General features: G+C 23.6%; 3 protein-coding genes across 3 annotated transcripts; 1 reads left to right on the plus strand and 2 right to left on the minus strand. All coding sequences in view use genetic code 6, as the record gives it.

Annotated features, from left to right (window-relative positions):
* Positions 1-2,139: 2,139 nt before the first annotated feature.
* TTHERM_00071130 (response regulator receiver domain protein) lies at positions 2,140-7,971 on the plus strand (the record flags this gene model as incomplete). The annotated part of the gene is made up of 6 exons (XM_001007851.2): positions 2,140-3,344; positions 3,400-3,616; positions 3,683-3,970; positions 4,087-4,497; positions 4,547-5,720; positions 5,841-7,971. Coding segments are annotated over 6 exons (5,238 nt in total), but the record flags the coding sequence as incomplete, so codon positions are not given.
* A 403-nt stretch (positions 7,972-8,374) lies between these two features.
* TTHERM_00071120 (opioid growth factor receptor) lies at positions 8,375-9,609 on the minus strand (the record flags this gene model as incomplete). Its single annotated transcript, XM_001007850.3, has 2 exons — positions 8,375-9,169; positions 9,289-9,609. 2 exons carry the CDS (start codon positions 9,607-9,609, stop codon positions 8,375-8,377), a joined length of 1,116 nt encoding a protein of 371 aa, XP_001007850.1.
* A 435-nt stretch (positions 9,610-10,044) lies between these two features.
* TTHERM_00071110 (zinc finger, C3HC4 type (RING finger) protein) lies at positions 10,045-13,386 on the minus strand (the record flags this gene model as incomplete). Its single annotated transcript, XM_001007849.2, has 1 exon — positions 10,045-13,386. The coding sequence occupies exon 1, from the start codon at positions 13,141-13,143 to the stop codon at positions 10,045-10,047; it is 3,099 nt and encodes a 1,032-aa protein (XP_001007849.1). The 5' UTR covers positions 13,144-13,386.
* Between the last annotated feature and the right edge of the window lie 919 nt (positions 13,387-14,305).

Raw genomic sequence — 14,305 nt, forward strand, 5'->3', positions numbered from 1 at the left:
CCACCCCAACCCCAACCCCAACCCCAACCCAAACCCCAACCCCAACCCCAACCCCAACCCCAACCCCAACCCCAACCCCAACCCCAACCCCAACCCCAACCCCAACCCCAACCCCAACCCCAACCCCAACCCCAACCCCAACCCCAACCCCAACCCCAACCCCAACCCCAATATAGAAACCATTAGTTTAAAATACATTTTTGAAATAGTTTCAGAGCTTGATTTTTTAATTTTTACTTATAATTAATACTAAGCATTTTTATTTACATTTTTTATTTCCAAAAATAATTCAAAAAAAGTATAAAAAATTTTTTAAAAAAAAAATAAATATCAATCAAAAAGTAATTATATAATTTTTACTTTGAGATATGCAGGCTTTAAAAAATATTTTTGTTACATAAATTCAACAAGCAGCACAATATTTTTTTCTTCAAAATTAATTGTAAAAAGCATTTAAATAAATTAAACACTTAAATATTTTTAGCACATAAATATTTATTAGCCAAATTTTAAAAAAGTTAAATTTATTAAAAATTAGTCTAAGCAATCTTTAACTTGCTTATAAACAAAGTATTCTTTTAAGTAAATAAATATTTTAATTTATTTAAAATTAAAATAAAAATAATCTGTTGAAAAGATATATTAATTATTATCTAAGTATATTTTTTGTTTTAATCATTGATTTTAAAATAATATATTATTAATAAAAAATATTTAATATTATATTTTAAATACTTATAAAATTTTTTTAGGTAGTTTTTACTAAACTTTCAAAGCTAATTCAAATATTTGTTTTTTCTTGTTTACTAAATATATAATGATATTAAATTATAAATAAATATATTTATTTAATGAGATTAATAGGTTTTAAAAAATATTTTTATTCAGTAATTAAATCAATAAAACTATAATTTTTCATAAAATATTGAAATGAGTTTTTAGAGAAAAAAATTCAAGATTTAAAAATTTATAATAATAATTTATTTATAATAATTAAGGTATAAATAGGTAGCTAAATAGTATATAAAAATATGAAAAAATCTATATTGAAATCAATACAAAATTTATTAAAATGAATACAACAAAATTAAAAATAATAAACCAATAATTTAGTATTAACGGATGGATGATAAATTGAAAGTAAAAAAAAAAATCTTTTGAATTAAAAAATATTTTAGCTATTCAAAATTAATTATTTGATTTATTGATTCTTTTTGAGTTACGTTCAAATCGATTTAGAGTATTATATGTTTGAACGTCAGTCGCTTTTTTTGCAAATTACAATATTTAGCAAGCAGAAATAAAATAAACAAGTAATTAAATAAATAAATAAATTTAAGAGCTTTCTGTTATTTATAAATAACATTGCACTTGAAAAGTAATGGCTCTAATTAAGAAATATTATTACATCTTATATTATATAAATAAACATTAAGCTTATTAGTTGAAATTTATGTTTTATTTTCAAATGTAAATTTTTTTGGCGAAAGCATTCATTTTTTTAATTAAAATTAATATTCAATCATATTAAATATATATAAGCTAGCTATATAAGAAAGAGTAGAATTAAAAAGAAGAATAACATTTAGCTGAATAAAAGAAATGATAGAAGAATCTAAATTATCAAAAAATATGTCATTCCAAAATTAAAAGAAAAGTAAATTTGAGCGCTATAACTAGAACTTATAGCCCATAAAAATTCCGAAAATTTAACATATTACTCAAACAACTTAGTATTCATAGTAGAAAAAATTTAATCTAAATTTTATTCTTAATGGTAATCTTATCTTTGACAATTTGATGATTGAAAATAAATTCCAAAAGAAAATTTAAAATAAATTTATATCTCTCAATAAATACTCATTTTGGAATTTGATTGCTTATTACTTTGTAAGAGTTATTTAGAGCTCTAACGATAATGAGAGAATAATATCTAATTTAGTTTATTACATAATTATGCTAGTCTCTTTTATAATCATTTAGTTAATCTATCACTTCAAACAGGAATTTTTATAAAAGATTAAGGTCTATCCTTTCATATTTGTCATCTCTTGTGTTGGATACGTCAATATTTTATTGTGGCAAGGTGTCTACTTAAACTATCAAATCAATACTTCAAAGTAACCAATCTAAAAGGTTTCCATTTAGTATTTAGATTTAATATTAAATGAGTATTAATTAATGTTTTTAATGTTTATTTGGATGAAATGGTTTTGGAAAACAACTACCGTAATAATGGTGACAATCATTCAAAGTGTATTTATTTTAGACGATAGGTACACATAAACACTTGGCGTTATTCTGATGCTTGTATAAATGATTGCTTTTTATTTATCTGAATATAACAATAGAACTGAATTCATTAATTAGTAGTAGAAGTAACGTGATTTAAAATAGCTTGTAGAAATAATGAAAACAAAATTACCTATTGGTGTAGCAATTTTCCAGAAAAACCATATTAATCAATATGAGCAGCAAGCTTAAAAATTTGCCTAAAAAAAGAAAGACAGCATTGTTTATCAATAAAGTATTTTACCCTTAAGCATCCAAAAAAATCATCATTATTCTTAATAAGAAATTAAAAACTTAAAAAATAATTCTGATAAGTATATCAGTTGTTCAAATATTCGTGATTAAAAGAGTTCAGTATTAATTTAGCAGTTTCCCAATTAGGAAACTAAATTAGATATAGATATTCGCTTTATAAATGATATTCTATTTTAGCAAGCTTTTAACATAACTGATTAATAACAACAATAGTATTCGAATAATTTTTGTTCTAAAGGACTTGATGATTCACAAATAAAGATGAAAAAAAGTAATTCATCTTCTAATTCAAACAGCAGCAGCGGTCAAAAATCTCAAAATATAAACATTGATAATAATTTAAGTAAAATTAGAGAAAAGGAATATAGCAGTGGAATGAATCATTCTCGTTTTTCTAATAAATACAATGTAAGTAATGATAATGTATTAGAAATGAAAAATCTTTATACAAATAATAATAATATCACAGAAGCAAATAATCTACTTCTTACAGAATGCTATGAAAAATAAAAGAGATATAATAATTTTAGAATTAAAGATAAAATTACTTAACAATCTGTTCATTAGTTTTTAGAATCGTTATATGTGCCTTAAAGATAGAATAATCCAAAAAAATAATATAACTCTAAAATGTAAAACTAAGACGATGAAGATTAAATAGGGTTTTACACTAATTTTGCAGAAGTAAGAAGACAACAGTAGGATAACAGATCCAGCAGCGGATAAAAAATAAATTTTAAATAATTGATAAATAACTTTTTTTAGGCTAATGAAGAAAGCCCGACTCGCTCGCAAAGGTAAAATTTATTCTATGAGTAAATGAATTAATACATATATTTTTTTAATAAATAGATTAAATAATTTTGATCGCATGTATTTTAATTGCTAACAAATCTTGGATAGACCACGCAAAGAAACAAAGGCAGATTTAGCTGCCAGATCTAATAATAATGATGATAACTTAAAATAATATGATATAAAAATTACATCTGTAATTTTGAATGGTGAGCCAGCATTAATTGTAATGATTAATGATTCTACTGACAGATTTATTATGTAGTAAATGAAAGTAATTTAATTAATTTGTTTATTATTATTATTATTATTTAACAGTAAAAATTTTATTTTTTATTAGGAATCATCGGAATTTAAATCCTAGTTATTGAATTATATTTAGCATATTGCTAAAACGCCGCTTAACTCTATAATTTAGCTAAGTGAAACGATGGAGTAGTGGTTCCCTCTCTCACCGAACAACAAATAAATCTGCAACGATATCAAAGATAACTTAGAAATAATAAAGAAAAATGGGCTGATTCTTCACCACTAAGTACAAAGTATCATAGATCTTTAATAGATAAATTGCAATTCTAAAATACAAATAAAGACAGATCTTATAGATTTATACACAGTTATTAGAGAAGTATTTAATTACTTATTTATTTATTTATTTATTTATTTATTTATATTCATTTATTAATTTTATGAAATTAATGAAAAAAATGTTTTAATAAATAATAAAATAATAAACAAATAAAGGTTTAAGAGCTATTTTAGACAGAAATTGAAGGTAAACACTTAAAGTTTGAGATTGATCTAGAAGAAGAAAATATAGAGATGCAGACAGACGAAAACAGATTAACTTAAATTTTAATTGAAATGATAGGAAATTCTGTTAAATTTACCAAAGAAAATGACTCAATAAAAATTCAAGCTTCAATATAAAAAACATACACAGTCAGTTTAATTTGTATAACGATTATTGATACAGGTTCAGGAATGTCTCCTGAGCAAGTTGCTATAATAAACTCAAGCGCTTCATTAGAAAATATACCTGTTCCTAATAGTCATTTCAGATAAGGTCCTGGAATTGGCTTAGAAGTATCTAGGAAATTAATAGGACTATTAGGTCCTTTTTCTAAATTTAACTTAAAATCTGCTGTTGGAGAAGTAAATATTTTTTTTAATTGATATAAATTAAGTTAAATATTAATAAAAGGGATGCTAATTTAAATTTTGGCTTTATATGAATTTGAATGAAAAAGAAGCTGCTGAAAAAAGCAACAGAATGATGAGAAAAACTTCAGATTTAATCTTGGAAAAGGATGATATTCCATCTTATGATAAATTTGTGATAAGTAATAAATTATAACACATGGAGATTATGATAGATCCTTTCAGCATAATTCCACAAGTTATGTACAGTAACAAAGATTTCAACCATTTCATACAATCTAGGAGGTCTTCAAAGTAATCAGGAGCTTCATTTTCTCCTAAATAAGCTAGAACTACAGTAGGAGGAGTCTTAGGTTACAGCTCTTCTTTTTCCAATAACAATTAACTTACTTAGCTTTAAAATTAGTTTTTATTGGAGCAGTAAACACTTTAAGCATAGATAATGAAAAAAAGAAGTCTTTATAGAATGAACTACTCTCCTTAAATTGTGATAAGAAAAAGAGACATGACTTTAAATACATACATGTAAGAGTAATAGAAAAATCCACTTGCAATTTATATCAAACCTAAAACTTCTTAAGCGAAATTAACTCCAAGTAATTCATAGAAAGATTTAAATAATGAATAAACCGAGGAAGATAAAATCATCAAAGAAAATTAATCAGAAAATGCTAAAAAAGATGACAATAGCTTAAGTTCTCCCAAAAAGCTTGAAGAATTTAATTAAAATAACAACAAATGTACCCCAGTTGCTTCTAAAAATTTGAATAGCTAATTTAAAAAAAATATTTCTAATTTTAATTAAGCTCCTTAAAATTAAAATCATTCTAAAGCAACTACTGCAATGAGAAAATTAAAGTCAAATGTAAGTTTAGATAGCTTGGACACTCTTTTGAGACCATTCAGGCACTTTAATAAAAAGCATACTTTACAAATGAGAAGTAAATAAGAGAGTAGCAAGTTTTAAAGATCAAACAGGAAGTTTTTATCAAACAGCTATCAGGCGAGCTAAGAATATCATAGTACTACTCTGTCACCTTGCATAAAAAAATCTACTCTTACTAATTAATCCCAACAAGTTGTAAATTCTCAAGTACTTAATGAAACAAAAAATTATTCCACTTACTTCACTTAAGCTTTAGATAATAATAATTACAACAAAATTAGAAGTGAAAGTTAGTTCAAAAAGAACCCCTAAAATTTTAAAAAAACATAATGTATTTATTTATTTATTAATTAATTATATTTAAATTTATTTAATATTAATTTATAAATAAACATTTATTGACACAATAGATTTTAATTAGATGATATTAATTGTTTTATTTTTATATTAGATCACAGAAACTAATCGATTGAAGATCCATTCACTTAGCTTCTAAGAAAACAAGATCATCTTTATAAAAGTACAAAGTTAAAGGATCTTTCAGGAGAAGAAAGCGAAAATGACGAATTAGATGAAGAAAATGAAGTTGACGATACAGTTAACAGCTAAATCGATGGAAACGCTAATTAAAACTCAATCATTAGTTAAAATTTAAAGAATAGCAAAAAGCTCTTATCTTTAAGCAAGGGTTTTTTGAGTCCTAGATCAAATAAAGAAGGCTAATCTGGTACTGAGAGTCATAATCTTGTTTAAACAACTAGATATTCTATTGATAAAAAACATTTACAATCGCCTCTTTCTGAAAATTTAAATACAGAGATAAGCTTCCTTTAGTTAGAATTAACTGATGAATTTGGTGGTTATTAACAAGAAAAAAATGATGTAAGAAATCTGAATATAAAATCAAACGAAAAAGTTTTTGTCAATAGAAATTAAAAAAAAAATGCTGGAACATTAAAATATGAGAATCAACAATAACAATTTACTTTCAACACAATAAAAAATTCTAATTTTTCTTAAATATCATTAAGAAATTTAGACTCTTGTATATAAATTTAAGAAGATAGACTGAGTATAGTATCCTTGCAATCTAATAATTCTCATAAATTTTCTCGTCCCCAGGAAAAATCGCATTATCACTCTCTAACTCACATACCTGATTCTGCTACTAATTAAAGTCCTAGAATGAAAAAGAGACATGAATAAAAAAGTAGTCTGAAAAAACATAAAAGACAAAGTCATTCACCAATAGAAGCTTTGCCAACATAACAAAATGATAATTAACTTAGACTGCCTGTGGGGAAAAAATGTATACTCAACACCACTAGCTTTGCTGATAAGGAAAAGAATAATATTTAAAGTGGAGCTAAGCATGCAATTGCAACTTAAGGAGTGTCATTTTTGCTTCCAGATTAAAACGAATACGGAAAAATGAATCAAAAGGAACCAAGGATAGTAAACATTTAGATAGAAAAAACTTAAATTTCTAAAAATGAAGGTGAAAGTACTTTTAGAGAATATATTGAAGATAAACTAACTCCAGGCAAAAATAGGAAGAGTCTGCAATAATCGAATAGGGGAAGTATTGATGGATAGAAATTTAATTTTATTTATTCATTAGATAACTTGGTACCCTTAACTGAAAAGGTACAATCGCCAAACAGTAAAGAATAGATTAATGAAGGTAATTAAAACTAGAATAATACATAAATTAGAACAAAAATATTAATTAAGAAAGATACTGCAAATGATCCTTAATTATTAAACATTTAAATAAATGCTTTGGATAATACTGAATAAATATATTCTAGTTAAGTCTTAGATGATTAAAAGTCATAAAATAAAATGTTTTTAAACACTTACTAGTAGAACATTCATTAATAACAAAGACAGTAGCAATTTACTGCCAATTAAGTTGTTAAGAGCCATTCATCTATAGGAAACAAACAGGTAAAGCCTACTATGAATACAATAATGAGTCATGATATTGATCAAGACATATTCGATACTCTATTTCCAGAAGATACCCTAATCCTTATTGTAGATGATACTACATTTAACAGAATAGTACTCAAATAGATGTTTAAAAGCTCATAAAATATAGTTATACAAGAAGCTATTAACGGGTAAGATGCTATAGATAAAATAAAAACCCTGAAAGAAACATAAAATAGAACTTTTAACTTAATATTTATGGATCTAAATATGCCAATCATGGATGGATTTGAAGCTCTTAAGCAAATATAAAATCTAATTCATTAAAAATATATCTCATGGGTTCCTGTAGTAGCAGTAACAGCTTATGATACTGAAGTCGAGAATTGCAGAAATAAGGGATTCGATGGATTCATCTCAAAACCTGTTCGTATCAAAGAAATGGTTAGAAGCCTTATCAGAATAATAAGTATTATTGAGGCTTCTCAAGAACAATAATGACTGATCAACCAAATAGTAATATTATAGTAAATTTCTTAATAAATTAAATTACTAAGTTTATATATATTAAAAATACATGCAAAATTAATTTATTCAGTTTTATGTTTGTTAGAATATTGCCTAAATTAGCATTTTTATTCATTATTATTAATTAAAATTGAAAACAAACACTATTGATTGATTAATAAATTTATATATTTATTTTATTGATTGACTGATCCAAGAATTAATTAATAAAAATACTACATTTTTGTTCATCATTAACATTATATAGACATAATATTCTAATATCTCATAATCAATAAGAGATAGATAAATAGATAAATTAGCTAAGTCATAAAATTAATAAATAAAATAAAATATTATTTAGCCTATCAAAATTATATTATGAAGATAGAATTAATTCTAGATTTGCTATGTTAATTTTTTTTTAATAATGTTTATTTTTATTAAATTAACATGGATTTATAAAAATTTATTATAAAGAAACAAACAAACAATTAATTAATTTCTGATATATATTTTTTTAAATTTTTGCTAAGTTGATAATCAAAAGCTTTTTTTTTGTTATTTGCTCTACTAAATTTCTTCTTCACCTTAATCATTAGCTAACTATTCTTGCTTTTGTTTGTCAAATCCCATAGTAAAGAAAACACTCTCTCTATTTATTTAATCTATTTTTTAAAAGCAATTTGCTTCAAGAATCTTCTCATCTGATTTATCTTGACATTCTTAGTACATTTACCAGTCATAATTATAATCTCCTTTTCTGTTTTTTAATGGTCTGTCGCCCTCATTTATTTCTTTTTGCAAAAATTTACAAAGCTATATTGCATATTTCCTAAATCCTAGGTTGCTTAGAGAAGTCAAAATTCTTCTGATTCTTAAAACATTATGCCCACAAACAGCGTCTTCGTATCTTTCTTTGTAATTCTTATTTCTTTTGAGTTCTCCTGTTATGTAATTTTTAATACTCATTCCATAAAAGTCAAGCATCATTTCATAACTTTTAACTATTCTTTTTGCTAATAGAGGTTCTACCAAAAATATTTCAATTTCCTCATCACTTAGCTCTTTAGATTAATAATTGAAGCTTGATTTATATTTGTTAGGGAATATCCATTAGATATAGGCATGATCATACTCAAGTATTTAATAATTTTAATATCTATAATGAATTTATTCTATCAATTCGCTTCTACCGAAGTTAGATTTCTTGATGCCTGCATAAAATAAAACGTTTGCATAATTGACCAGGACCGGGTCATTTTTTCCTTTGCATTTTGATAAAATTTTTTTATTTATTCTAGACTGATCTTCTTACTCACTATCCAACCCTTCTTCCTATTAATTTATTATTTATGGTTAGTAGCAAAATTTAAAAATACTTTTTAAACAATCCATAATTGATTTTTTATTATTTATTTTTAATTTAAAAAATATCAAAATTTTTTTATATTTACTTCCAAGATATTTTATGGCTAATTTGATGAAATCATCGCACCATTTTAGATTTTTTAAGAATTGCTTTCAGCCTATAAGTTATTATATTAATATTTTTAAGCTTCTTAATTGCTCTATTGTTAAGCTTTTTATTTATAACTCATATCAATCTTTTGAGTTTCAGCTTTAGTTGTTTCAATATCCATAGATTGATTTCTTACTGATGGAAACTCTTGCTTGGAGTTATTATCTCCTTAGTTAATATCTTAATTATTTTATTAGATATCAGTCTACTAGACTACTTAATTGATTATTTATTCTTCCACTTTTTGACTCTCCATTTTCTATTTTTTACCAATGATTTCAAAATATTATTTTAAAAAAATGTTTGCTTCTCTATAAAACTCTTAAAAAAATACTTTGATTTTTGAGATTTTTCTTCTATTTTTTGATAATAAATTAGAATTTATATTGATCAAAATCTGCAAAATGTTGTTATTAACAAAAATTGAAGAGATAAAATTAATAGAAATAATATATCAATCAATGGCTTTTGAAAAATAATCAATTTATTCTCTTTTTTTGATTAAATTATTATATTGAAAAATATATTTTATATATAATATAGAGAGATAGATAGATACATACATAAATACAAAAGCAAGCATAAATAATTTCATAATATTGTTTTATTTTCGAGCTTGAATTCAAGCTCATTAAAAAGTAATTAGTTGATAAAAAGGATAATTTTAGATAGTAAAATATAAGCAATCATCTCACAAGAAGCTCATTTAAGAATATTTGTTATTATTTATGACATAGTTGTTATCATACATAAATTAGTTTTCTTTTTAATCATCCTCAAACAAATTAATCTTTTGATTTTGAGAAAATTTTGTTACAGATTTCTTGTCAAATATATCAAATTCATCATTTTGATAATAGCTTCTTGCATTAGAAATGATGTTTTGTTTGATATTATTAACAGGTATAGTATTTATTATTAGCTTATCGCGAGATTGTAGATTATTTTAGTTTATGACCAAATTATTATGATTTTATTTAACTGAACCATTTTAATTTGATTCATGTTTAATATTTTAAACAAAGTTGTTGTTGTTAGCTTATTATTAATTATTTGATAGATAATTATTATATCTATTATCACTAAAATTAATGCCTTTATTACTAATTTCGCTGATTCTATCTTCATCAAAATTAACGTCTGTATCATCAATTGTTTTATATGATGAGAACTATTTCAGTTGTACTTCTTCATTTAAGTTTTTATTTGGTTGCTTTTAGATTTGTTCATCTTCCTTTCTGCTTTCTTCGAAATACACGAATCGGTTTTAAATTTTATTTGAATTTACTGATTCTTTAATTTAGAACTAGCTTGAAATATTTTAAAATGATTAATCAGTAAAAATACTTTCGTGTTAGTCGAAATCAATATCTTGTTATCCAAAACTAAATAACTCATTTTAACCATTTTATTCTTATTTTTTCATGTCTTATTAATTAATTTGTTCATTATTATCATCAAAGCAAGCTTTTTAAAATTCAAATTAGGAGAAGCTGTTTTCTTGTTATTAGTTAATATTTTACTCGAATTCATCTTCCAAGCTCTCTTCTGAACTATCTTCATAATTCACATCTTCGATTTCTTCAAGGTTGTTAAAATCGCTACTTTGAGCCATTATTCCCTCATACTGTCCAAATAAATGTTTTTAATTATTTTAAACTCCTCTTTAATGTTCAAAAGGTTAAATTTCTGATTCATCACTAAAAAGCTAACCAACTTATATCATACAATTTAAATGCTCTTAAATCAATTCTGCTGAAACACCAAATACTCTTTCAGAATAATTTTTGTTTTTGTTGAACTAAATCCTTTGCTATGATGAATGAGCATTTTAATAAAATTAAAATTAATTTTAATCATCATTTTAATATTTTTATTCCTCTTCTTACTCATCTTGATTATCGTCTTAATTTTCATTAAAATTTAATTAATTTTTACAATTAAACAAATTTTCATCAGTCAAAAAATCATATTCTTCATCAGGATTTTTTTCAAACAGTATGTTTTAAGGTAAGTTCAAACTTTCTTTAATTTGATTTTCGCATATTTTTTATTAATTCTTGTTAAAATTTATATTGTTTATGACTTCTTTTAAAACGCTATTCTTTTCCATTTCTGCATCAGTTGCTGAGTTTTTATTTGAATTATCTTCGCTGCTTTATTAAGAATTGTTAGTTTATACATTTGATTCACTTTAATCTTTACTTTCGTCTTTGCTATTTTTTATATTTTAATCAGGATTGACAGTTTCTGATGGAAGAGGAAGAATATTAAAATGCTAGTTGTAATCTTGCATGAAAATATCAATTTCTTTACTTTCCATTTCTTTCTTTAGGAAAATAAATGTTTATTATGTTCGAGGAGACAGCTAAATGAGCTCTCTGTTAAGTGTTTACTCTAAATTAGCCTAATTTTTTTGTTCATCTTTATTTTTGCTTTCTTTCTCTCCAGTAAAATTAAATTCTGTATTTTCAATCATTAAATTTTGAAATTTTTATTAAATATTTTGATTCTATTCTTATTATATTTTGTGTAATCTTGATTATTAAAAGCTCAAATATTCTTCCAAATCTTAGCTTTTACGACACATAGGACACTTTTGATTTTTGATAATCCATCTATCTATGCATACGGAGTGGAATATATGATTACATAATAGCTCTTTTTGCTCATCTTATTCTTTGAATTCTATGTAACAAATTGGACAATTATCTTCTTATCCATTAGAATCGCAGCAGTCAATTTAGGTAGAATTTTATTTACTCAGTGAAATTTAATATTTCTTTGAAGGAATCATTTATAACAAGAAAATACCTTATTTGTAATTCCAAACTTCATGTGCTAATAAAGTTAAATCATCATCAATATAAGACTCGTCGAACAAAAAGGCTGCTCTTTTTGATTAAAAAGCTAGGATTTTTAACTTAAACGATAGAATAAAATGCTCGTTTTCGTGTGCAATATTAGACATTTCAAGTGAAACTTCTCCAATCATTTACTTTAGCTCCATTTACAGTCTATTAATTGGATGCTCAGAAATATTATAAGCTTCCAAAATATAGTAAAAGCTTTACACATACTTTTTGAAGTACCAAAGAAGCTTTGAGATATATATTAGGCTCTTAGCTATGTTAATATCAAGAGTACCTAAAATTGATTTTCTTATTTAGCATGATTCATATTCATATTTCAAAGCTTCCTCTAGTCTACCAAGAAGACACAGAATACTTGACATTCTGTGCATAGTAAAGGCCACTTACTCGCTGTTATTGCCATATATTTTTTTGTTTAAAAATAAAATCTCAAATAACTTATCAAGAGCAGCAAAGTAGTTTTCATTTCTTATCAAATTGCTTAGATTATTTTCTAAGTGAAGAATATTTTTTTTTATTTCTTTTTTGCTACTTTCTTTTCTATCATTGAAAAATACAACGCTATTTATATTTGAATGTATAGATGATGTTTCTCTACTTTGATTTTCACTGAAAGTTTACCTCTCTAAATCATTTTCAATTTTTTATTATGATTTACTTTTTAGATCTTTTATTTGTGAACCTTATTTTAAATCAGAGGGATTCGCTTTAAGTTTTCTTCTATTGTCTGAATGAGCCTCGAGAGCTTCAAAAGTAATCAAGTCTTCTTCTAAGGGTTAATTATTTTGATGATATGTAAATGAGTTTTAAGGGTGCTATTTTTTGATTTCTTTTTCAATTTTATTCAACTACTCTTACTGATATGCTTAGTAATGGATTGATTTCTTGCTTTAAGAAGAAGTGCTTTTATTTCCCATGACGTTAAAGTGGCTGACTAATTATACTAATCTCTTAACAATAATAATTCTACTTACCAAAAAAGTAAATCTATTAACTTAAAGAGAGTGAAGATCTTTTTTATTTTTTATTAATTTTTTTGTTAATTAAATTTCTTTTTATAATTTTTTTTCAGTTTAAATGATTTATAATGACTTCAAAAACTTATATTTTTATGCAAATTTATTAATTGATTATAAACTTACTTATATTGTTCGTTCGACTTATTTTTCCTTATAAATTTAATAATTATATCTTCAACATCCCTTCTTAATATTTGATATGATTTAGATGGCATACATTTGATCAAACTATATATTCAAATTAAAAGAAAATTAGTTTTCTTAAAAGCTTTTCTAACCCTTACAAACAAAATATAACTTTATTCAAATATCTATCTATGTATCAATGTCTATTTTTTAAATAAAAAAACGACTTCAATAGCTTTTTCTTCAACAAAATTAATAACATATTTTGTATTTTTATAATTTCTAACTATTTAATTTAAAAAAAACTCTTAATCATCTTTGATTCTTTATAAATTCAAATCGAAACAAAAACTTCAGTTTATTTAAAAAAATACAAAAGAGATAAAAGAAATAAATAAATAAAGTAGTTTGCATTAAATTTTCTTTGGTATTAAAGAAATATTATTTAAATATATATTTCAGTAATTTTTATAATTTAAAAAAAAAATATTAATAGTTTGCTAGTTCGTTAATTTTATAATTTAAAGTATTTTTTATAAATCTTTTTTGAAATATTTTATATTTCATTTTTACAAAATTTTAACTTTGATTTTAATGGCTCCTACATACATAAATAAATACATATTCATTTATAGATTTATAATTTAAATGTTTCTTTAGCAAATTTTATATTTTCTATTTTAATTTTATGATGAAATGATAAATAGTTGATATTTAAATAATATTTAGTACTTATAATAAAAAATAAATTATAATATACCACATACAATACCAATATTTAGTAATATAAATATTTTTTATAATTTAATCAAATTTAAAAAACAATACTTTTGTACTATTTTTATTTTAATAATAAATAATATTTTTTGTAAATAGTAGAAAAACAATATTGAGAGAGAAAACTTTTTTATTTTTTATCAAGAGAATCAATATT

The sequence above is a fragment of the Tetrahymena thermophila genome (assembly GCF_000189635.1).
Source record: "Tetrahymena thermophila SB210 genomic scaffold scf_8254811, whole genome shotgun sequence".
NCBI classification, from domain to species: domain Eukaryota; phylum Ciliophora; class Oligohymenophorea; order Hymenostomatida; family Tetrahymenidae; genus Tetrahymena; species Tetrahymena thermophila.